The sequence below is a fragment of the Capricornis sumatraensis genome, chromosome X (assembly GCF_032405125.1).
Source record: "Capricornis sumatraensis isolate serow.1 chromosome X, serow.2, whole genome shotgun sequence".
Taxonomy (NCBI): domain Eukaryota; kingdom Metazoa; phylum Chordata; class Mammalia; order Artiodactyla; family Bovidae; genus Capricornis; species Capricornis sumatraensis.
In genome coordinates this window covers 8,513,171-8,539,322 of record NC_091092.1, presented here as the reverse complement: position 1 = coordinate 8,539,322, position 26,152 = coordinate 8,513,171, and the positions used below count along the sequence as shown (strand labels likewise).

Genomic DNA, 26,152 nt, shown 5'->3' with positions numbered 1-26,152 from the left:
AGAACTCATACTTTGAAAAAATTCCACAGAAAGTTTTCACAGCCCTCAAGGAAATGATTTTCCATTGGAGGAAACAATGCTAGCAGCCGATGCCCTGATGCCTGCTCAAGCCAGTATCCTGAATAATGATCAGCCAGTGAAGGAGAACTGAGGGATCACTGGTTCTCAGATAGTAGGGGATACGGGCACAAAACCTGGGTTCAGTTGCAACACAGAAGGAACTGAGGTTTTCTTGCAGCACCAAAGTTTATTATGAAGGGGGGTTGGGCCAGTTTCTATTTACATGCTGCAATTCTGCAACGCTGAGTCCAGGTTGAAGTGAGGAAGAGGCTACTCTGCTGGGCACAGGTGACGTCATCCCAGGAACATACTTAGCCCTCTCTCCTGGGTCCCTGCTGCCAGACTGTGGTCTGGCACTATCAGATAGACTCCACTTCTGTTTCTTGTGCTGGAGCTGGACGGATGATATCTTTAAGGATTTCATCATAATAGGGGCTAAATACCTGCTGATTGTGACGCATCAGATTGAAAAACTTCCAACCCAGTTTTGTCAACTCCTCCTTGATGAAAATAAGGCCAACAGGGAAGTCTAGCAGAGATTCCTGCACCCCATGAACCAAACAGCCTTTGAGAAACAAGTGGATCCGCTGATCTGTGTGGGAAAAAAAGTTAAAAGGGAAAGATCAAAGAGATTTCAGAAGAAATTCACAATGCCCTTGCACTCTCTGTTCACCTGCATTTAAATTAACACATTTTCACTGACCTACCCACTCATTCAGGTAAAACACGTTAATGAGATTTTCTTTTTTCTTTTCTTTTCTTTTGGAAGAAGGAATGCTATAAAGCTCCTAAAAGCAATGCATTATTGAAAGATGCTGAGCCAGTAAGTTTCTGGCTTTTGATAATGTTAGGGGGTGCTAAGTGAGCTCCCAACATGTGTGACCTAACAAAAAGATCCTAGACATTGTATGTGAAATTCTAAGGGCACACATTGCAGCCAGTGTACCAACTCTGGGTCCATACAACCATATCAGACTTTGTCAAGATGCCAAAATTAGAAGCAAGGTGGTCGAGTTCACTGCTTCCATTCTTGCAGGGAACATATCCTTCAGCCTAAATTAGCATCAGTTCCTTAGAGGGAAGTAGGGACCGTCATGGTAACTTAAAGCATGGGATAGAGAAAGGGTTTCCCATCACAGGTCTTGGGTTATGGTTAGAGAAGGACCAGGAATCACTCAGCACTAGCACCTGCAAGTTACACATCCTAGCTGACCTTAAAACCATATGTTCACTCTTCAAACTGAAAGAGATCTATTTCAATTCTGCACATTATACATAAGGAAACTAAAGCCAAAAGACTTTCCCAACAATAATTCCATTTCTGAATGTCTTCACAACTGACTTCCAGGCTTGAATCCACCTTCTTACCTTCCACATTCTTGCCACCCCTTTCCAGCCCCACCACCATAGGAGGACTCTTACCAATGATGCTACGAACACGGTTCTCTTTCTTGGCGATGTTCCGAAGCTGGCCTCTAAGAGAGGCTTTCTTTTCACTACTCAGGGCAGTTAGGCCCATGTCTTTGAGGCGTTCATGGATTTTCTGAGACACTTGTTCACTCACACTCACCATAGCCTCTTCAGGCCTAGATAATGAAGGACAGAAAGCAGAGTGGCCTTGGCATAGGGGCAAAGCCCAGAGAGTCCAACACCAGAAGCCAGGTCCACTCACAAAAGAATTCCAGCTCTCCACCACTAACAGAGGACCCAGCATTTCAAATCATTTCGTTGTTATCCTCAAGATGTCAACTACTTCACACATATGAATTCGCACATATTAACTAATTCATACTATTCTCCACTTCGAATGAAACAAATTGGACGAGGGTTCAGTTCCATTCTTGGAACTACCCGGTATACTTTAGTCCCATAAACTTTATTCAAATTCTGTTTTAAAATTTCTTAAGCATTTTCCATAGCTGTCTTCCCTACTTCACCAATTAACTTGTAAATATACTGAGATCCGAACTTCCAGTTCTTTGTACTTCGGCTGCAGTGCCCTGCATGAAGCAAGTTATGGATACATATTGACCAAGGGATCAACTTCTGGATATACATACGCAAATCCAGTGTCACTTATTTAAGTAGATAATGACTCATGTTAAGCAAACACAGGACTGAATCATTCATAGCAAACTAGTTTCCACACTCACCTCCTTGGAAATAGGTTTTGTTTCCATCACGAGCCTTAATACAATTTATCAAAAGACACCAACCACCTTTGCAGATGACACCCAAGGTCTTTTGCATGGTTTATGATAAAGAATAAGGCAGCAATACATTAACTGCCTAAGTTCCAAAACCAACATACTATTTTCAACCCTCAGAAAGATTTAGGAAATTTGTTGTTGCTCATGTTGTATAGTCTCTAAGTCATGTCTGACTCTTTTGCAACCCCATGGACTGCAGCCTGCCAGGCTCATCTATCCATGGAATTCTCCAAGCAAGAACACTGGAGTGGGTTGCCATTTCTTACTTCAGGGGATCTTCCTGACCCAAGGTTCAAATCTGGGCCTCCTGCATTGGCAGGCGGATTCTTTACCACTGAGTCACCAGGAAAGTCGCTATGAAGTTTACCTGGAGTTAAATTCCTCCACCAGGGCCTTGGTTATGCGTTTCAGTTTATTCACAAATTCAGTCGAACTGAATAAAGCACTACCAGAGAAACTTCTGGCCACTAGCAAGACTGAGGCCAGAATGGCCAACTGCTTCAACTGGGACCCCATGTCTTGCAGCCGGATTTTATCCATTAGCAGAGTCTGGTGAGACAGGGAAAAGCGAGCTGTCAGAAGAGTGTTTTAGTAAAGGTATCAAATACAAAACAAAAAGACAATGTTCTTATGTATGTTCCTACCTCGGGAAACTCTTTACTGTCAAGATCCCAGAGAAGAAGGTTCAGGTAACCCTGGTATAGCACCATTGTGGATCTGGGAAGTTGTGGGTTGTCCACTGCCCAATTTGGAGATGAATGGGCCATGCTGGAGGAGCTGGGAGAGTCAGGAGAACTTGAAGGTGGTGTAGTGAGGTGTAGAGCTGTTTTGGTTAGCCATTTTGTGGTGCAATCAAGGAGATCTACGACATAGAAGGGAATATGTAAATATCTTCAAACACCAAGGCTTGAAAAGTAAGGTTTGAAGATATATTCTTCCTCAATAAATAAGTGATTTTATACATCTTTTCTCTTAGAGAAATGTTCCTTCTTCCTATCCCATGCCCTCACCCCGTCCAATAGGGAGAAGCTATCTATTAAAAAAGAAAAAAATAGAAAGTACCCTATCACTGTAAGAAATCAGACCCAAAGTCAAATCTCCCCATCTCCTGTCCTTAAATTCTGAACCTACTGGGTTGCTTGTTGAGGAGTTTCTGGAATTTCGCTCGTTCATACTGGATAGAGTGTTCCTTCAGGTAGGGCCGGAGGCTCTGTATAGTATAGTTCACCATGTCCATTTTCATCAGGCCCAGAACATGGAAGATGCCCCTGTCAGCAGAGGAAAAATCAAATGCTTACACTCTGAAAGGTAATCTAGTGGAGTGAGGTGGAACTCAAGCTAAGAGTCCTAAAATCACAATATCTTAGAGTAAAACATAGCCTTCAAAACCACAGTCCTACTTCAATTTACAAATACAGACATTGCACCAGGGACCCAAGGCCACAGAGTGAGTTATTCTCAGAGCTAGGAACAGATACATCTTCTGGCCTTCTGGTTACCAGTCTAGCATTCTTTCCACTGTAGGTACTGCATCTCAGAAAAATGACTAAAATTCTAACTCTCTGTGGGTAGTTGGGATGCTGGTGGTTGAATTTCTAACTCATCTGGCTTATTACTTTACCTCTGGGTCTTGGTTCTTCTATCTGTGAAACAACGATCATTCTCATTCTTTCTCCCCCACAGGGTTTGAGTTAGGATACGTAAGAAATTATCTGCGAAAGTGCCATTTGAAATATCCCAAAGAAACAGTTACTGTGCTCTAGTGTCTAGACAAGAATATTGGAGTGGGTTGCTATTTCCTTCTCCACAGGGTCATCCCGACCCAGGCATCGAACCCTCTTCTCTTGCATCTCCTACTTTGGCAGGGGGATTCTTTACCACTAGTGTCACCTGGGAAGCCAGTATCTTAGCAGCATCATTTCTTAGAACGTGTCCAGATGATCTGAAGATCATCAAAAGGGTTCTGAGAATCCATCCTTTGAAAATAAAAGCCAACACACCAGAGAGGAGCAACAGAGGTATTAGCCCGTTCTTCAGGACAGAAGAGCTGGGCAAGCCAGGGGCTGTAACCCAGTCCCTGGCCCAGAGTTTTCTGGTGCAGTGTCTAAGACAGGACTCTACATCTAGCGTTCAGGAACAGTGCGTCTAGCGCCTCACCTCAGTAACTGCACAGGGTCTGTTATGCTCTCTAGTTTTCGCACGGCTCCATCTCGGACTGGTGCACACAGCAGGGTCATCAGATTAAGAATGTACTTGGAGAGATGAGGGACATCCAGGGCCCCATGCTCTGCTTCCTGCTTGAGGAGATCTATGTCCAGGGCTTCTTCAATCTCATTTCTTAGGCTGTTCTGGCGTGGTAACAGCAGTGATAGCAATATCTTCCCAGAAAAGAAAATCAATGAAGCCAAATTATTTGGAACCCCAAACACTCTTTGATGAACAATCTCCTTAAGGCAAAGGCATGCCAGCCTATGTCTATTGGGCCTCCAGAAACTAGGTTTCCCAATTGCATATACAGAATATTATTTGTCTCTGTCTAGGAGCCAGTTGTAATTTAAGGCTTCACTGGCATTAGTAGTAACAGTAGTGCTGTCCTCCTTTCTTGGCAGAATGAGATAAAGACAGGAAGAAAAATAACTGATAAAAACAAATGCAGGATACAGAAAATATAAAATACATACCATCACAAGGTAATGGGATATTCTTTTTATAAAACTTTTTAGTTTGTATTCAGGTAGCCAATGAACATGATAGTTTTAGATGAACAGCGAAGGGACTCAGCCATATATATACATGCATCCATTCTTCCCCTAACTCTCCTCCCAATCAGGTGGCCACATAATATTGAGCAGAGTTCCATGTGCTATACAGTAGGTCCTTGGTTATCCATTTTAAATATAGCCTTGTGGTGGTGAGATATTCTTAATAAGGGATAAGGACATTATTAGATTGTTTGACTAAAAAGGAAAAAGATGAAATAGGCAGAGAAACCTTTAAGTGTCACTCAAAATAATCTTTCCACTCTAAAGTATAAGTTTCTTGTTGGCAAAGGCTCTCTATGTGCTTCTGAAACACAGAAAACATAATGGGAGTTAAGCGAAAATCTGTTTAATTGAATGACATGCTGTGTTGTTTCAGCAAAATCTCAACTTTCAAGCTTCATCTCGTACAAATAAAAGGGAAGTTTCTCCATATTCTCTGTTCAAGTAGTGGAACATATGTAGAAAGGAAACTTGTGCAAGCATGCTAAGTCATGTCCGACTCTTTGCTACCCTATGAACTGTAGCCTGCCAGCCTCCTCTGTCCATGGGATTCTCCAGGGAAGAATACGGGAGTGGGTTGCCATGCCCTCATCTAGGGCGTATTCCCCACCCAGGGATCAAACTTGAGTCTCTTACTTCTCCTGCCCTGGCAGGCGGGCTCTTTACCACTAGCATCACTTGGGAAGCCCCCAAATAATTCCTATTTATCAACAATTAAAAGGTCTGGGATTTTTTTTTAATAAAAAAGGACTTCCCTGTGGTCCAGTATTTAGGAATTCACCTGGCAATACAGGGGACATGGGTTTGATCAGAGAAACTAAGATCCCACACGCTGCAGGACAACTAAGCCCACAAGATGCAAGTGCTGAGCCTGTGCATCACAACTAGAGGGAAGCTCATGCACCACAATGAAAGACACCCCATGCCACAACCAAGATCTAATATCCGCAAATGGGAAGTGGGTTACTCACCTCCTTAACTTCTTTTAGGAGTTCAAGTGCAGCAGTGAAGTCAGCGGGAGTACTTGATAGCTGGACTTTCAGATGGTCCCAAAAAGCCTTGTACATTGTCTCCATAATCCTGCCTCCCAGACTGTAAGAAGGTTAAATGAGCAACTTGCTTTTTACCCAGGGAGTTGATATAGGATCCTAATCTCCTAAATCCCAAACATCATTCAAGATCATGAAAGACCATTATGTTGATAGGGAAGGAGCTATGTTTAGACTTTAGAAGAGTTGAATAAACTGAGTTTAGTCTCAGATGCCAAGGCACTGGTCAATTTCTCTCAGAAGGATTCCTCATGGTTCCAGAAAAGCTCTCCTTCTAGTAAGAAGAACCAAGAAGTTGCATTTGAGGCCCTGAGTTCCAGCCTTGGTTCTTCATCTGACTTAAATGTGTGCCTTGGTTTTAATACCCGTAGACTTACACCTTTGAACTAGATGATCTTTTCCCTTCAGCCTTAAAATCCAAGAAAGGATTTTCATTCTTGATAACACTTGAAAATCTTATTTGCACCTCCAACTCATGATCTTCCCTTCTCAAACCTGTGTCTTTTCACACAAATCATAAAGTTTACATCTTTCCCATTAAAAATAGAATAGTAATGCATGCTTTTGTTGAAAATTTAACAAGCAATACAGAGGTAAATGAAAAAAGTCAAAGTTCCTTCCCCAACACACCAATCCCATTTGTGAGATGTCACCGTTCTCTATCTAACGCATAATAATTAGTTCTCTTCATCCTTTTAATGCACTTGGTCCCCAAATTACAGAGATTCTGATTCCTAAATATGTCTGGAATCCATCTCCTCCTGCCATCATTTCCTACTTGGACTACTGCAATAGTCTCGTAAGGAGAAGGCAATGGCAACCCACTCCAGCACTCTTGCCTGGAAAATCCCATGGATGGAGGAGCCTGGTAGGCTGCAGTCCATGGGGTCGCTAGGAGTTGGACACGGCTGAGCAACTTCACTTTCACTTTTTGCGCTCATGCATTGGAGAAGGAAATGGCAACCCACTCCCTGGGTTCTTGTCTGGAGAATCCCAGGGACGGGGGAGCCTGGTGGGCTGCCATCTATGGAGTCGCACAGAGTTGGACATGACTGAAGCAACTTAGCAGCAGCAGCAGTAAAGGTATTCCAGCCCCCAGTCAAAGTCTTACTGCCACAAATGCCACATATTCTTGCTAAGGCCAGTGATATTTCTAAGAAAAAAATCTGATCATAATGACATGATCATTTTCCTCAGATATCTGGGAGAAGGCAATGGCAACCCACTCCTGTGCTCTTGCCTGGAGAATCCCAGGGACAGGGTAGCCTGGTGGGCTGCCCTCTACGGGGTCGCACAGAGTTGAACACGACTGAAGCGACTTAGCAGCAGAACCTCCCTATCACCAGGAAGATTTTCTTGTTGTCATTGGTGTTTAGTAGTTAAGTTATGTCTGAGTTCTTGGTGACCCCATGGACTATAGCCCTCCAGACCCTTCTATCCCATGGGATTTCCCAGGCAAGAATACTGGAGTAGGTTGCCATTTCCTCCTCGAGGGGGTCCTCTTGACCCAGGGATTGAACCTGAGTCTCCCGGATTGGCAGGCGGATTCTTTACTGCTGAGCCACCAGAGGAACACCAAAGCTGTTTAGTTGCTAAGCCGTGTCCTCATCTTTTTTTGTGAACCTATGGACTATACCATGCAAGGCTTCTCTGACATCCTCTATCTCCTGGAGTTTGCTCATTGAGTCGGTGGTACTATCTAAACATCTCATGCTCTGCTGCCTCCTTCTCTTTTGGCCTTCAATCTTTCCCAGCATCAGTGTCTTCTCCAATGAGTAGGCTCTTTGTATCAGGTGGCCGAGTTACTGGAGCATCAGTCCTTCCGATGAATATTCAGGATTGATTTCCACCAGGATTGACAGATCTCCTGCCAGATCAAGGGACTCTCAAGAGTGTTCTCCAGAACCACAATTCGAAAGCATCAATTCCTTGGTGCTCAGCCTTCTCTGTGTTCCACTTCTCACACCCATACATGACTACTGGAAAAACCATGATTTTGACTGTATGGACCTTTGCTGGCAAAGCGATGTCTCTGCTTTTTAAAATGCTGTTTCGGTTTGTCATAGCTTTCCTTCCAAGGGCAAGCGTCTTTCACTTTGATGGCTTCAGGGACAGTCTGCAGTGATTCTGGAACCCTAGAAAATGGAATGTGTCACTGCTTCCCCTTTTTCCCCTTCTATTTACCAGGAAGTGATGGGACTGGATGCCAGGATCTTCGTTTTTTAAATGTTCAGTTTCAAGCCAGCTTTTTCACTCTCCTCTTTCACCTCCATCAAGAGGTTCTTTAGTTCCTCTTCCCTTTCTGCCTTTAGAGTGGTATCATCTGTATATTTGAGGTTGTTGCTAGTTCTCCCAGCAATCCTGATTCCAGGTTGTGACTCATCCAGTACAGCATATCTCATGATATGCTCTACATATAAGTTAAATAAACAAGGTGAAAATATACAGCTTTGACAAACTCCTTTCCCAATTTGGAACTAGTCAGTTGTTTCATGTCCAGTTCTAACTTTGACTCACAAAGGTCCAATTCTAACCTTCTGATCATGTGAAATGAGTGCAGCTGTTTAGTAGTTGGAACATTCTTTGTCATTGCCCTTCTTTGGGACTGGAATGAAAACTGACCTTTTCCAGACCTGTAGCCACTGCTGAGCATCTTTTAGGATCTGAAATAGCTCAGCTGGAATTCCATCACCTCCACTAGCTTTGTTCATACTAATGCTTCCTAAGGCCCACTTGACTTCACACTCCAGGGTATCTGGCTCTAAGTGAGTGACCACATCATTGTGGTTTTCCAGATAATAAGACTTTTTTTTGCATAGTTTTTCTGTGCATTCTTGCCACCTCTTCTTAATGTCTTTTGGTTCTGCTGGCTCTAAGTGAGTGACCACATCATTGTGGTTTTCCAGATAATAAGACTTTTTTTTGCATAGTTTTTCTGTGCATTCTTGCCACCTCTTCTTAATGTCTTTTGCTTCTGTTAGATCACTACTGTTTCTGTCCTTTATTGTGCCCATCCTTACATGACATGTTCCCTTGATAGCTTCAGTGTTCTTAAAGAGGTCTCTAGTCTTTCCCATTCTATTGCTTTCCTCTACTTCTTTGGATTATTCACTTAAGAAGACCTTCTTGTCTCTTCTTGCTATTCTCTGGAACTCTGCATTCAGTTGGGTATATCTTTCCCTTTCTCCCTTGGCTTTCTCTTCTCTTCTTTCTTCAGCATTTGTAAAGTCTCCCCAGACAACCATTTTACCATCTTGCATGTTTTTCTTTGAGGTGGTTTTGGTCCCTGTCTCCTATACAATTTTATGAACCCTAGACCACCTAAAATGCACCTATTTATATCTAAAAACTCAACTCAACATTACCTCATCAGGAAGGTTTCCCAGACCCTCCTCGGCAGCTAAGCAGGAATAAGGAACTCCATATACTAGATGTGAGACAACTTATCACTGCACAGGAACTATGTACTCTTTGACTATCTCACCTACGGAAGCTTCGTAATGGCGAAGCCAGCATCATACTCATCTATATGTCTCCAACATTTAACATTCAGCCTTCCACTTAGTACATACTCAATAAATGTTTGTAGCATAAATATCTGACAATGAGATTTCTCTTAGGAATCCATAACTCTAATCAGCATCACTTTATAAGTCCAAAGATAAAAGCAGTCATTGATTACCTATAGATAATAGGTAACCCTCAATTGTATTTCAGTATCTTTTCTGGTATACTTCTTGCATTACTACACTAGAATAAGGCTGTTAACAAAACAATGAAGATCGAGTTCTAAACAGTGAGTTGGCCAAAAAGTTCCTTCGGGTTTTAAATTAAAGACACACTTCTCCTTTTCATCAACCACTTTGACAACGTATTCACCATTTTGTTCCACTACCTCCTCCATTTTTCAGACAATTTTATAACTTAATCTTCCCCAAACTTTTGATCGTTTTGAGCAAATAACTAACCCAAGTTCCTTTTAAGTCTTTCGGGGAATTGAAACCTTTTCCCATTCAAAGAATTTTGTAAAGACTGAAATCAGCGGACATCTGAAGGTGCAATGTCTGGTGAATACACAGATGCATCAGAACTTCCTAGTCAACCTGTAACAGTTCTTGCCTGGTCATCAAAGAAACATGCAGTCTTACACTATTCAAATGGAAGACAATGTGTTTTCTGTTGACTAATTTTGGATGCTTTTTGTTAAGTGTTGCTTTCAATTGGTCTAATTGGGGAGCAGTACTTGTGATTAATTGTTTGGTTTTCTGGAAGGAGCTCATAATGGAGGACTCCTTTCCAATCCCACCATATACACATCACCTTCTTTGGATGAAGACCAGCCTTTGGTGTGGTTGGTGGTAGTTCATTTCAGTTGCCCCATGATTTCCGCTAATCCACATTATTGTACAGTATCCACTTTTCATCATCTGTCACAATTTGTTTTACAAATGGAACTTTTTTACCTTTCTTGAAAAAATAAACCATAATATGCCAAAATGTTGCTTGTTTCTTCCATCTTCAATATTAAAATTGCTACACAAAAATTCAGCCACTTTGATGTTTTTTTAAAATGCATGCTGATATGACAGCTGTCACAATACAACCTAATAAAATTGTCTGAAACGAAATTAAAGTCAACTAAATGCGACGAGAGCCACCTTACAGGAAAAACTGAACAAACTGGCCAGTTCAAGAGTATTATTCCCTCTGCTTCATTTCCCCACCCCTCATCACCACTACAACCCCTCAGCCACTTTAACAGATCTTCACTCTCCTGGTTTCCCTTTCTCTGCACCCCTGCCAGCAAAAAAAATAAATCTCACTAAGGCTCCAGGGACAGTGAAGGCAGTGTTGGAAAACTAAGGGAAGAAACTAAGAAGTAAAGAGCAAGAGACACTGACAGAGCAAGGTGCTTAAGTGATAGGATACCTGAAGTGGCAAAATAGATGCCACTTTTAAAGCTGGGAAAATAGAATGTTATATGAAATATTGGGTCAAACAAAGAAATTTACGCATCTATTAACAAACTACTAGAAGTATTTATGGAGAAGGAAATGGCAATCCCCTCCAGTGTGCTTGCCTGGAGAATCCCAGGGACGGGGGAGCCTGGTGGGTTGCCGTCTATGGGGTCGCACAGAGTCGGACACGACTGAAGCGGCTGAGCAGCAGCAGCAGCAGAAGTATTCAAATCATACTCCCTGAATGATTCATGTATGTATTGCAATAGCAATACAATTAATGAGAACCAGAATAAAGTGTGATTTTAGAGGGGCAGTGTTTATTAATGGGTTTTGATCTTGGTTCACAGAATTTTTGTTAAGCTGATTATGAAGCAGAAATGGTCCCTGAAAGCTCTTATCCCATGAAGAGTTGGCAATACCACTATTAGAAAAGAAATCATTTCATCTGTACTTGCTCAATCTATAGACAGTTAAGAGAGTAACTACTAGTAGCTACTTTCTCCAAAGCTGTCTAAGAAGATGTGGAATTCACTGTGTTTCACTATGAAATGAGACACCAAAATGAAAGTTCTGACGATAATTTCATTCATTTAGTCCCTGCTTAGATAAAAGTTTTCTGCTTTCAGTCTGTAAAACTAATCATTACACAGATTACTCCTCTGTTTCATTTGTTGGTACCATTTAAGACATACTAAAACATCAACTGTATTAATAAAAGTGCTTCAAAGTCATTTGTGCTGTGTACATATGCCAGGAGGAATACAATGGAAAAAAACAGAGTTGATACCTGTTGGGAGGTAATACACTGTGTTCCATGTAAAAATCTTGATTGACCACGATTTCATGAGCAATGCTAAGCTTAGAAAATTCGTTAACTATCTCTATCAGATCCGTGACAGAACGTACTTCAGGTCGGCTTGCTGCAAAAAAGCATAGAGATCAGTAAACAGGGAACCCACACAAATAGGATTTCTTTTCATCAGAGATCCACTCAGCCAAATAACTTCCTCAAATTTAGATTATCAAACAGATCTTTAAAAAATTTTTTTTACTTATCAAACAGATGTTAAACAGATTCACTCGATCATTATAGTGTTTGAGGTTTTCTGAACTCTTTGCTGTTCAACAGCTCTAGAAACTTGCAGAGAAGTCAGATATGAGGAGAAGTTACCTTATAAAAGACAAAAAGTGAAACTTTTTTCAAAAACTTTTGCCTAAACTGTCAAAACAATAAATGAAATATAGCAAAGAAAAAATGAATAAGTTGTGGTTTATAAAATAAACCTTTAGCTAGAATTTACTTTTTATACTTACTGTTTTATCTACAGATTAAAAAATATATTTTTTATCTGCCATTGGTTGAAACTTCAGGTGCAGAGAGCCAACTGTACAATGAACTCAGAAAATGGTTCCTAAATCCTTTTTCTACCTCTGATCAGAGAGGAAGAGACATAAAATGACAGTCTCCTTACAGACAACACCATAAGTATTAGTGGCTCTAATTTAGAGCCATATGGCTCTAAAGCTGAACCATTCTTAAAACATGGTTCCAAGATCTTAGGACTCCACAGACCAATAAAATTTCACACACAACAAATGAGTGACAGTAATATGCCAATTTTAATTTTTCCACATATGGGTGTTGTGACAAAAACCCCACCTTACCCTAATCCAAATAATTATTTTGTGAGAGAAATTATATTTTAACATCTCAAAAAATAGTCAGAATTCAGCAATCTTTAAGTTGCATCAATTTATTTTTAAAACCTATGATATTTTTGCTTTATTTACTTAAAGATTGCTAAGAACTTTATCACACACGCTCATAGGAATTTAAGAATGACTTTCTGAGGTCATTATACAGTTGGCTCTCTGCACCTGAAGTTTCAACCCATGGCAGATAAAAAAATATATATTTTTTTAAATTTCAGAAAATTCCAAATGGCAAAACCTGAATTTGTTCCATGCTGGTAACTATTTACATATAATTTATATTGAATTTGGTATTATAAGCAATCTAGAGATGATTTATATTATACAGGAAGATATAAGTAGGTTATATGCAAATACTATACCATTTTACATAAGGGACTTGAGCACTATGGATTTTGGTATCCTGAGGGACGAGGTGAGGAAGAGTCCTGGAACCAATCTCTTGTGGATACAGAGGGACTGTTGTACAGACGATTTAGTTACAGAGAGATAATAGTAAGCACACACAGTAGTTACAATTATTACTTGGTATATAAAATAAAACTATTTTCTCTCACTTTCAGCACTGTTCCATAATTTATTCAAAAAGAACTACTTATAACCAAAAATATAGGACTCATCTAAGAACCCTAAGACTTCACCAAGGAGATGGTCTACTTATGCAAATTGACTTCTCATTTAAAAAATTTTCAACAGAAGTTAGTATCATCCATCCATATCTCCTTTCCACTCCAACTAAAAAGCTACATATGTTGAAATCTATAATTTATCCAATTCATTAAGTCATTTATTTGAGAGACACTATGAATTAATAATTGTTCCACTCCGTTTACTAGCAGTGACCCTAAATGGCCACTAGAAAAACATACACGATTCAACAGTATTGTGGCTTCCAACTATTTTTCTCATTTCTGTCTTCAAGAGTTTAGATCAAGTCACTACATCTGGACAGATCTTCAGATTTATGTTTGGTTGAATTCACTGGCGATTTTCATATGAGAATTGCAATTTGAGTTCCTACGAGACTGGACTAGTCAAACAAAAGTCTCAAATAAATGCCTACCACAAGGTGTAGAAGAGACCTCATGCTTCTATGTATCTGTTACTATAGATCTAAAACATTACCCTAGAGCAGTGATAATTCTTATGTCAACAAAGTGCTCTGGGAGTGGACAGAACACAACTCCGGCACTATGGAATTAGGATTCTCTCAAATCCATTCTAGATTTATCATTTACAATCTATAAAATCAAAATATAAGAATGCCACCAATTTCCCACGTTTGGAACTAACTCACACACACTCTAGTCTTGTCAAACACAAATCATTATGTTTTGTTGGCCTCTTTCTCTAGAGTTAAAATATCTTGCAATTTCATTTGACAATCGGGGACCTAGGTCCAATATGTAAAGATTAGAGGGGGAAAAAGACAAGAAAACAGAATAATATGAAAGAGGAGTTAGCAGAAGGATGAGGAGTTAGCAGAAGGATGAGGAGTGAAAAACATAAGGTTGTGAGAGCCTTCTATGCTCCTTAAAGGCACTTAAACCACATGCCATCTATTCCTTTAACCTAGCTGCTATCGAGCACTACCCAAGGAAATGATGATAGAATTCCAGACCTACCAGCAGAGTGGTCATCTAAACAGGAGCTCTGGTTTTCTTGGGTCTGCTCTGGTGTTTCCGGCTTATGGGCTCCACTCTCTGCTTCATTGGAATCATTCTGGAGCGCAGTTTTTTCCATCTTGGGCATCTTGATGGTATCTGGAATTGGGGCAAACAGAAGAGGCAAGCTGTCAGTGGTGGAAGATTTGGCTCTGATACAGGGAGGCAGACAGGAGGGCTCTTCAGTTGCCAGTCTGTGCTTTGACTGAGTCTGTGGCTCCAAGTTGAGGTTGGGGACAAGGGTTTCAACGGTCTCTTTTGGGAAAGCTAGGTTTCTCAAATAGCCTTGACGGAAGGAGAACAGTGAGTCTAGTAGAGTCGCCTTTCCTGACATTCAAGAAAGTTACCATTGGGTAAGAAGGAGAGAAAATCAAGGCCCAGAGATGGACAATAACTTCCTCAAGAGGCTTCCTCAAACTCAGTTGTCTTTAATGAGTCTGGCTATCACCCCCTTCCTCCTTAACTTCTGCCCCAGACTTGCCTTTGGTTATGAAGAGGCCTGGCAGCTGGACTCAGGCAGCAAGACACCCCCACAGCCCTCGGGACTCCAGCCCCTCACCTCAGCCCAGCCCTCGACCAGCTGCCCCACGGCGGTGTGTGTTAGTGAGGCCCCTCTGCCTCCCCAGCGCGGTCCCGGGGCATACCATGGGGGACCGGACAGGAGGGGAGATCAGCAGGAAGGGGCAGGACACAACTGTGGAGACGATGAAACCAATTCGGCATACACCCCCGCCAATGACTCTAGGTAGAACAGTCCGAGACGTCAAAACAAAGGGTGTCCAGGTCACAGAAAGGGTCATGTGCCCAGGGTACCATGGGAACCTAGAGAGCAGCAAGACAAGTGGGGATGCAACATTTGGTGATAGAGCGGGTACGCAGCTGAGATTCTCCAGGAAGCGAGTTTTCAATTAATCTTCTCAAGTCCTGTGCCTCCCCTCCAGGCAAGAACTGTCCAAAGCTACTATCCTCTCTGCCCAGTGGGGGGAAAACATTTAAATAACAATTTAGAGAGGAAAAGGAGCATTATTTTTTGTTTCACCTCGAGCTCCTGTAACGTTTGAAATGAAAAACCAACAGGGTTACAGAAATCCAGAGTTATGTTTTCAGGGTTCCCTCCCCCTTTTTGTTTAAGTCAATCCTCCTCACAATGTGGAGACGAATAGGCTGTTAAACTTCCATTGTCCAAATACAGAAAGCAAGCATCATTTTAAAGGGCTGGTTATAAAAACTTTGTGGTGAAGGGGCCAGATCATAAGTCTCAGAGGGAGCCTAGGTTCTGGTTTGGTTCTTCCGACTATTTTCCTGGCTTCTTCATCACAATCCCAACTGTGAGCCTTGGAGATCACCTAGAATGTGTGGGTGCTAGAACAGATGACTCTAAGGGCCCTTGGGGTGCTCACTCATTAGTCCTAGTTTACTTTTTCACTCTACTGGCCAGTTAGTTACAGTGATTTGAGGACCCCTGCATTGACTCATTTCCAAATTTGGGGGAAATTTTTTTTTTTCCAAGATGTCTCTACCCTGCACTAGGGACTTCTCTGGGGGCTCGGTCAGTAAAGAATCTGCTTGTAATGAAGGAGACTCGGGTTCGATCCCTGAGTCAGGAAGATCCCCTAGAAAAGGAAATGGCTCCCCATTCCAGTATTCTTCCCCGGGGAATTACATGGACAGAGGAGCCTGGCGGGCTACGGTCCACGGGGTGGCAGAGAGTCAGATACGACTTGGTGACTAAACCACCACCACCACTCTGCACTATTCTATCCTGCTCTTTCATCCTGATGACTGTTTTTTTACCCACTAACTTTACTTCGTAAAACAAAACTATAATTCGACCAAATTCTCATCCTTTGCCTTGTTAGGGTTGCTATGTAGTGTGGATGCCTTGCACAACAGTTATAGAGGAGAGGTCCAAGAGCTTTCCAGTCTAAGGGAACTCCAACTACCCTCTGGGTCCAAAAGGATGTGAAGGGTCTTGACCAGTTAAGTTTCTGCTTCGTTGGAGAGTGTATAATATTAATAAATGCTAAATCTGAATGTCTTCCTCATCTTCTCTTGATATTTGCCTCAGTAATATCAACTTTGAAACAAAACGCTGTCACACAAAACTCGGAAGAAATGATTAATTATATTTATCCTCGATTTCAACATCAAATTTTACATTCATAAAGCGTGAATCAACCAGAAATCGATTTATCTTTTTTAAAATAAGATTTCTACTTGGCTTCTAAGGGAAGTTATCCAGAGTAACACAGATTTTTTTCCCTCACAAAATTGCAGTGTTTAACACCCGTGGCAGATTCATGTTGAAGTATGGCAAAACCAATACAATATTGTAAAGTTAAAAAAAAAAAATAATAATTTTAAAAATAAATCAATCAATCCAAAAGATTCTTCTCAGTGATGCTTCAAATTCTGTTAGTACTAAATTTAAGTTAAACTGTCATTTTAAAAATAGAGTATATTTTATAGAGCACTTTTAGGTTCACAGCAAAATTGAGCAGAAGTTACAAAAGTTTCTCATATGCCCCCAGTCCCTATTCATGTCTAGCCTCTCCCATTATCAACATCCTGCATGAGAGTGGTACATTCGTTACAATTGATGAGATACATCATTATCAGCCGGAATCCACAGTTTACATTAGGATTCCCTCTTGGTGTTGTACATTCCATGGTTTTGTACAAGGTGAGATACAGTCCATGGGGTCACAAGAGTTAGCGACTAAACAACCTTAACAATATCAACATGTACCCACCAATATAATATCACACAAAGCAGTTTCACCCTAAAAATCCTCTGTGTTTCACAGGATCCCTCTCTTCCACCTAACCCTTGGCAGCCATTGATCTTTAATTGTGTCCATAGTTTTGCCTTTTACAGAGTGTCATATAGTTGGAATTACCTAGCAATTAGTCTTTTCAGACTGACTTCTTGTACTTAGCAATAGGGATTTAAGTTCCATCCATTTCTTTCCATGGCTTGATAGCTCATTAGTTTTTAGCTGTGAATAATATCCCATTGTCTAGATATACCAAAGTGTATTTATCCTTTCACCAACTGAAGGCCATCATGGTTGTTTCCAAGTTATGGCAATTATTAATAAATTTGCTATAAATATTCATGTGCAGAGTTTTGTGTGTAATACTCTTTCCAACTTCTTTGGGTAAATACCAAGGCATATGTTTACTGGATGATATGGTATAAGTAGGTTTAGTTTAGAAGAAGCTGTCTTCCAAGGTTGTTGTTCAGTCATGTCTGACTCTTTGCTACACCATTGGGATATATAAGAAAGCAGTTGATTCATATGTATTTATATCCTGCAGTCGTTTAGGAGTTTGTTCATTCCTTCAGATTTTGTACATATATTATTATCATGTATGAACAAGAGATAGTTTTATGTCTTTTTCCCAATCTGTATGCCTACTATTTTTTCCCTGTCTTGTGCATTAGCTAAAGCTTCCAGTACAATGATGAGAGCGTGCAGCCTGTCTTGCTCCTCATCTTATGGAAAAGCTTTCGGCTTAACACCGTTGAGTATGATGGTAGCTGTGGGCTTGTTAAATATGGTCTTTATTATGTTGAGTTACATTTATTCTATACCTAATTTGTTGAGAGTTTTTATCTTGAAAAAGATTTGAATTTTTTAATGCTTTTATGCATCTATCGAGATGATTATGTGATTTTTTATCCTTCATTTTGTTAATGTGGTGTATCATGTATTTATTTTTGTGTGTTGACCCATACTTGACTCTGTGTCCAAGCAGGGCTGTGAGATGGGCCCCATTGCTGGCTGGGTTCTCTGGCCAGGCTTTCTGGTTAGGTAGGACTAGAGGTTATACTCAGCAGTTGGGTAGGGCTGTGAATTTATTTCTCTGCCCATTGAAAGGGCTCCACAGCCCATGCGGTTCATTAGCTGAGGACCAAAGTCAGGCAGAAATGCCAACTAAAGTACCTTGCTAGATGTGGCCACCAGTTTAGCTCTGCAGATAGGCAGAGTTACTGGCCAAGGTGTCTGTCCCATCACCACTGTTAGCAGGATTGCAGTCTGCCTAGATCTGAGTGCTAATCTTTGAAAGCCCTGCTCCCCTTTTCCATCTCTATCTGTCCCCCAGTGGTCAAACCCTGCAGATTTTCCCAGTGATTCCCTGTGAGGTGCAACCCCTGTGAGCTTCCTGGGAAATTTTGTACAACAGTGAGAAGCTGGACATCCACCTTTTGTTATTGCAAGAGGTCCCTCTTGGTGCAGCGCTTTATCAGCTTGAGAGAGAGGCGATGGGATCAGAGTGGAGTGGCTCCTCTCGCCTTTCTAATATGCAGTGCTTCTCAGTCCCTGTGGCCTAAGGGAGACTTCAACCTCATCCCTCATTCCTGTGTTCTGGAATTTTCACAGTGCTGTCTTGGCTATGGGTGATTGCTAGTGGGTCTTCTTGTGAAGGGGAAGGAAGTCAGGAATGATGTGTATTGCAATCTGGATGACACCGTTCTTTAAATTTTGCAATTAATAAATTAATAAATTGATTCAGGCCCTAAATCTCAATGTTTATAGTGAACTTCCTGGGAAAACATTATCACACTTGGGTAGGCAAGTAAATCTAGTAACTAGAAGAGAACCTCATATTATGTATTTAAGAAAGGCAGGGTAAAACTACTCCATTCTGGCAATCATTTTTCTCATATTTGTATGAGAAAAGCTAATAATTTGTATTAGAAGCTCCAGGTTTTTCATCTCCTGCCACACACCTCTCATCTGCTCCCCCTCAATTTAGTACTTACACTGCCCAGGGTAGAATCAGTACATTAATGAGAAGAATGGTTATCAGATGCAGCTGAACTTAAGCCCTTTGAAATGGGCCTAATCTGTGATTAATGCACAAATGCAGAGTTTGCTCAGTTTATCATGGATATAGAGTATCTTTCTCAACTTTGCAAGTGGCAGTACTCGAAGGAGAGTAATGTGTTGTGTGAAGGGATTAGGATCCAAAGAGATCTGATAAGCAAATTTGAGCATATTGGCAACCAGGGTTGTTCCCCATGCATGCAACTTGGGTCCAAAGGATCTGAGAAATGTCATTAGGAGAAGACAGAGGCACAGGAGCAGGCACACAATATCTATCTTCAAACACTGAAGCAGAGATTACCTGCTGGGTGAGTCTCCGGCATATTGTCCTAGGTCTATTTGATCGAAGCTACAGGGAGGCAGATATGGGCACAGTATAAGCAGCAGGTCATCACAAGGGACTGAACCACTCTATAGGATAATTATTTCAAGCAAGTGGTTAGGTCTTGGTGGCCAACATGGTTTCTTCCAAGTCTCAGATCCTCCAGCAACACTAAGACCTATGATTGCATCACTTCATATCTACTGTTTTGCTTGTGGAAGTTTATGCTCTAGCAAAGAAAACAGCTTCCAATTAATTCCCTTGGAGGGTAGAAAGGAGTGGTAAGCCAACACAGTATATTAATGCATATATATGGAATTTAGAAAGATGGTAACGATGACCTTATATGCAAGACAGCAAAAGGGACACAGACATAAAGAACAGACTTTTGGACTCTGTGGGAGAAGGCGAGGGTAGGATGATTGGAAAGAATAGCATTGAAACATGTACATTATCATATGTGAAAGAGATCGTCAGTCCAGATTCGATGCATGAGACAGGGCACTCAGGGCCGGTGCACGGGGATGACCCCGAGGGATGGGATGGGGAGGGAGGTGGGAGGGGTGTTCAGGATGGGGGACACATGGACACCCATGGCTGATTCGTGTCGATATATGGCAAAAGCCACTACAATATTGTAATTAGCCTCCAATTAAAATAAATTAATTTAAGAAAAAGGAAGGAGTGGTAAGATAACACGATGTTTCAAATAGGTCTGAACAGCATAATCCCTTTCTTGTAGGAAAAGACACACACAGATGTACCTCATTTTCTTGTGCTTCACGTTATTGTGCTGGGTGTTTTGATGTTATTTTTTATTTCTGCTAATTGAAGGTTTGTGGCAACCTTGTGTAAGACAGTATGTTGCCTCCATGTTTTTCCAACAGCATTTGATCACTTTGTATCTCTGTGTCGCACCTTGGTAATTGGTTCATTTCATTTCCCTGCACATTACAGTAATTCTTGCAATATTTCAAACTCTCCACCAGAAAAAAGATTATGACTCACTGAAGGCTCAGATGGTGACTAACATTTTTTAGCAATAAAATGTTTTTTTTTCTTAAGGTATATACATTGCTTTTTAGACATAATGCTATTGCACACTTAATAGACTACAGTATAGCTGTCCTTTGAAACATGCAGGAATTAGCGACACTAACCCCTGCACAGTCAAAAATCCATGTATAACTTTTGATTCCCCCAAAACTTAACTACTAACAGCCTACTGTGGCCTGGAAGACTTGCTGATAACAGTTGATTAAGACATATAGTCTACATTATATTTACACATATTTTAATGCATTCAAGACATAGTGAATTAAAAAAAATTTTTGGATATTTCTAGGTTATGTGGTTTGTGAGTTTCTCAAATTATGGCAAATCTTAAAACATTTTTCCCACATATTTATTGAAAAAGATCTGTGTGTAAGCGGACTCACAATTCAAACTCATGTGGTTCGAGGGTTGATTGTATAGTGTCAACATAACTTAAACATAAACATAACATATGCACTGAGTAACCAAAACCTTTGTGTGACTCATTCTATTGCAATAGTTGCTTTATTGCAGTGGTCTGGAACCAAACTCACAGTAGCCCTAAGTTATGCCTGTAGTATACCAGAGTATGGGTGATTATGCACCCAAATGTTGATGCTTCTAATTGGTGGGATTATAAGTGACTGGTTTTTATAAGCTGAAAGTGATCAAATACTGCATATGGACAGGGATTGGGTCACTCCCATTTACATGTATTCCTTGTTCTCACCATGAACACCGAAAATGATTGGTTCATAAGACAGTGGATTCTGTTCAAGACAAGAAATAGACCAGAGGTTCAGTGCTGCAGCTCACCAGAAGATATTAGATTTCTGAGCTGATATTCAACAGAAGATGCGATGTGCTCAGCAAAGTGGGTGTTAGTGTCTCTTGCCCCCTTCTCTATCCAATCCCAGTCTTGGGGGTCTCCTCTCATGAAATTGAAAAACACTTTCAGAAAACAAGAGAATACACTTTATTTTTTAAATTTATTTATTTTAATTGGAGGCTAATTACTTTACAATATTGTAGTGGTTTTGCCATACATTGACATGAATCAGCCATGGATGGACATGTGTTCCCCATCGTGAACCCCCCTCCCACCTCCTTCCCCATCCCATCCCTCAGGGTCATCCCAGTGCACCAGCCCTGAGCAGCCTGTCTCATGCATTGAACCTGGACTGGCGATCTGTTTCACATATGATAATATACATGTTTCCATGCTATTCTTTCAAGTCATCCCACCCTCATCTTCTCTCACAGAGTCCAAAAGACTGCTCTATACATCTGTGTCTATTTTGCTGTCTCACATATAGGGTTTATCATTACCATCTTTCTAAATTCCATATATATATGTGTTAGTATACTGTATTGGTGTTTTTCTTTCTGGCTTACTTCACTTTGTACAACAGGCTCCAGTTTCATCCACCTCATTCGAACTGATTCAAATGTATTCTTTTTAATGGCTGAGTAATATTAAATCCCAATCCTTATTTACCAGGTTTTCATTTCCTCATCTTCGAGATAAGAATACTAGCCAACATGACCTCCTCTTCAAAGGTTCTCAAATTCTGTAACTACAACTATGGAAAAAAGCAAGTCATGACCACCTCACCTGGACAGAGAAGAGCCTTTTTCATGTGACTATTCTTGATGAAAGTGAAAGAGGAGAGTAAAAAAGTTGGCTGAAAGCTCAACATTCAGAAAACGAAGATTATGGCATATGGTCCCATCACTTCATGGCAAATAGATGGGGAAACAGTGGAAACAGTGTTAGATTTTATTTTGGGGGGCTCCAAAATCACTGCAGATGGGGTTTGTCAAAAAGGCAGTCTCCACCAAGAATGTGCATGCATGCTAAGTCACTTCAGTCATGGCCAACTGTGCAACCCCATGGACTGTAGCCTGCCGGGCTCCTCTGTCCATGGGATTTTTCCAGGCAAGAATACTGGAGCGAGTTGCCATGCCCTCCTCCAGGGGATCTTCCCCATCCAGGGGTTGAACCCGGTCTCCTGCATTTAGACAGATTCTTTACTGTTTGAGCCACCAGGGAAGCCCCAAGAATGTAAATGTCCACAGATGGAGGCAGCAGTCTGTAAGGAGGGTGTTGTGAGAGTGCCCCTGCAAGGAGATCCAACCAGTCCATTCTAAAGGAGATCAGCCCTGGATGTTCTTTGGAAGGAATGATGGCAAAGCTGAAACTCCAGCACTTTGGCCACCTCATGAGAAGAGTTGACTCACTGGAAAAGACTCTGATGCTGGGAGGGATTGGGAGCAGGAGGAGAAGGGGATGACAGAGGATGAGATGGCTGGATGGCATCACCGACTCTATGGCATGAGTTTGAGTGAACTCCGGGAGTTGTTGATTGTCAGGGAGGCCTGGCGTGCTGCAGTTCACGGGGTCGCAAAGAGTCGGACACGACTGAGCGACTGAACTGAACTGATATAGTTAGGAAATTATACCCTTTCAGACAATTTTGATTAACTTAGAAACTACTGAATAACAGCAACATGATAAAAAGTGTCCCTCAGTTTTGTGAATGCTTAGAATTTCTCCATCAGGCTGTAAATCTCAAAGGCAAAACTGATCCCTCGAGTCTGGGAGCCCTGAGTGAACTGAAAATCTAAACTTGTTCTCTGCCTCATTGTCAGGTACAGAAAACCAAAACTGCAGAGCTTATATAGTTCTTCAGAAATGAGATCATGGAACTAAGTTGTTAGATGCAGAAAATTCCAAATAACCATATGAGTGACAAAACTAAGATTTTTTGAGTGCTAAGTATAATATTCCAAAATTGATTGCAATGTGATTTTTAGTGATTTTCCAACAAGAAAATAGTTTTTTATTCCCCTATTACTTCTTGAGTGTATCATGTAAAAACCATTTATAAAAGCCAGATACTTGGTCAATTTGATATTTTTATTTGTTGCATTAAATTCACTGTACTGAATTATTGCTTACTCTGTGGCCAAATTTACTAGGAGAGTTTATTTACTGAACCTGTGAATGCTCACCAATGCTTTTCTTCACTAGAGCCACCCCCTCACATTGCCCTATGACTTACTTTCCTTTGAGGGGAGAGTATTTTTTTCTTCAGTTTTAGTTTTCTTCAGTTTTGACTTGTCAAACTTCTCCACTTCAGACAAGTCTGGTTTATCACTCATCTTGGCTAAAAGAAAGACTGAAAAAAACTTTTTTTTAACTTAACTGGCAAAACTATTATCATGCTAATGGATCACAACCCCCAAATTCCCAAGTTTAATCTCAATATGGATTTTACCTTCTGATTTTCAACAAGAAAACAGCAAACATCTTAGGAAAGTCATGTTTTTATCAAAATGCTTTTGAATTGCACATCATTACCCTATTTCCAATAGTCAGTAAAAACGACTGAATCAGGATGCACTAGAAATCAAGATGCTCTAAAACCCAGAGTTGATATGTCTGACTCTCTTAAAAATCACAAGCAAGGTCAGTTGGAGCTAGGGATAAAAGTACAAGAGCAAATAGAGATAGAAGAAAAAATGACTAGGCTTAACCAGCTAATGAATTTGTAACAGGAGATAGCACTATTTGAACACCTTCACATTATATGGCATTTTTATTGAGGTTAGGGAGCAGCGCACAATAAAGGGTGGCATAAGTTGTACTGCATTTTTTTCTAAGAAGAGACATTACTTTGCCAGCAAAGGTCCATCTAGTCAAAGCTATGGTTTTTCCAGTAGTCATGTATGGATGTGAGAGTTGGACTATAAAGAAAGCTAAGGGCCGAATAATTGATGCTTTTGAACTGTGGTATTTACTCTTGAGAGTCCTTTGGACTGCAAGGAGATCCAACCAGTCCATCCTAAAGGAGATCAGTCCTAAATATTCATTGGAAGGACTAATGCTACAGCTGAAACTCCAATACTTTGGCCACCTGATGCAAACTGACTCATTTGAAAAGACCCTGATGCTGGGAATGAGTGAAGGCAGGAGGTGAAGGGGGTGACAGAGAATGAGATGGTTGGCTGGCATCACCAACTCAATGGGCATGAGTTTGAGTAAACTCCGGGATTTGGTGATGGACAGGGAGGCCTGGCATGCTGCAGTCCATCGGGTCGCAAAGAGTTGGGCACGACTGAGCGACTGAACTGAACTCAATTGTACTAGTTTCTTTCCATTTCATTTGCCCAAAGATAATAGATCAAGGTGCTGCAATAAAGGGGGGATTTAATCCCATCATAACTAATGACATGCCTCACAATAGCTTCTTGTGGGACTGGTTTGTAAATGCTGTAAGACAGCACAGCTAATTATGATCAAACCAGGAACTTCAGCAGAATGGGATAAACCAAACAGAGTTGATTTTTATTTCACTATGTTTTCTCCTCAGGAGTAGAGAGGAGGACATGAAGCTAGGAGGTGAGGTGCCCAGTGATTATTCTGGGTTTGTCCAGAGGAGACAATAGGAGACATCTGAGCCCGGAAAGCACAGCTCTCCTGAGCGTGTCTGGTCTCACCCGGTGGAGTAAGGCATGTCTAGTGCCTAGACTAGAATACAGAAGCCCCCAAACAGCCAGACGTCCCGAATATGCCTTCTCTCCGTCAAGGTCACCCTAGGACCCTCCTTGACAAGTGATTGGCAGCCAATCTCCAGAGGGCAGAAAATAAGGACTTCAAATAATAACAGGGCTGGGCAATAAGCTACGTTGTTAGCAGCAATTTGCTTACATTTTAAAATAACTATCATCATTGTTGGGAGCCCAGTCCAACCGAACAGTCACAGGAGCGGAGGGAGCAAAGGGCCAGCTCCAGAGTGCTCATTCCGAGTCCCAAACTCCTCGTCCCCTCAGCATCGGACCTACAGCCTCATCGAACGGCCGTTCTTGGGGCTCCTGCCTCCGGACGTGCCAGGGACCGACCCGGGAAGGATCCGAATCCAGCTCAGAGGGCGGCGCTGCGAAGACAAAAGCGTGCACTCGCCAGGAGGCGCCGCTACAAGTCGCGCGCCCAACCTCCGCCCTTCCAATTCCTGCAGGCCGGATTCGCCAGCCCCGCAGCCACCACGCCCTCCTCTCCCCATAGCCCTCTAGCTCTAGCGGGGCCGCACATCCTCACCCGAAGACTTGAAGACCAGAGAAAGGTAGACTACGGCACCGATACCGCTTCACACTCTGGACGAGGTTAGCGTTACGGTGAGGAGCTCCTGCAGTTATAAGTTGCGGGGCAGGCCCCGCCCCCCCAAGCCCGCCCCAACAATCTCCGATTGGCCAAGGAATCCTAGATCCGCCTCCTTGCCCCTCCCACCGCTTTAGCCTTGCTGGCCTGAGTCCACTAACTCTCCTCCACTCAGGACTTCACCCCTGCAACCTGGTGTTAATAGTGTTATACCAGATTCGCTTCCCCAGTGAAAGTGAAAGTCGCTCAGTCGTGTCCGACTCTTTGTGACCCCATGGACTATACAGTCCATGGAATTCCCTAGGCCAGAATACTGGAATGGGTAGTCTTTCCCTTCTCCAGGGGATCTTTCCAACCCAAGGATCAAACCCAGGTCTCCC

General features: G+C 41.6%; 1 protein-coding gene across 4 annotated transcripts; it reads right to left on the bottom strand.

Annotated features, from left to right (window-relative positions):
• Nucleotides 1-419: 419 nt before the first annotated feature.
• LOC138070909 (T-complex protein 11-like X-linked protein 2) lies at nt 420-14,507 on the bottom strand. Of its 4 annotated transcripts, none has more exons than XM_068962256.1 (9): nt 14,381-14,507; nt 11,830-11,962; nt 6,004-6,124; nt 4,428-4,648; nt 3,402-3,538; nt 2,915-3,132; nt 2,638-2,819; nt 1,483-1,646; nt 420-652 (listed from the first exon to the last, which is right to left on the bottom strand). In XM_068962256.1, exons 1-9 carry the CDS (start codon nt 14,505-14,507, stop codon nt 420-422), a joined length of 1,536 nt encoding a protein of 511 aa, XP_068818357.1. The 4 variants fall into 4 exon arrangements, with proteins under 4 accessions (XP_068818357.1, XP_068818358.1, XP_068818360.1 ...); XM_068962257.1 differs by having other exon boundaries at nt 11,830-11,947; XM_068962259.1 differs by lacking the exon at nt 14,381-14,507 and having other exon boundaries at nt 420-454; nt 11,830-11,912.
• Nucleotides 14,508-26,152: the final 11,645 nt, after the last annotated feature.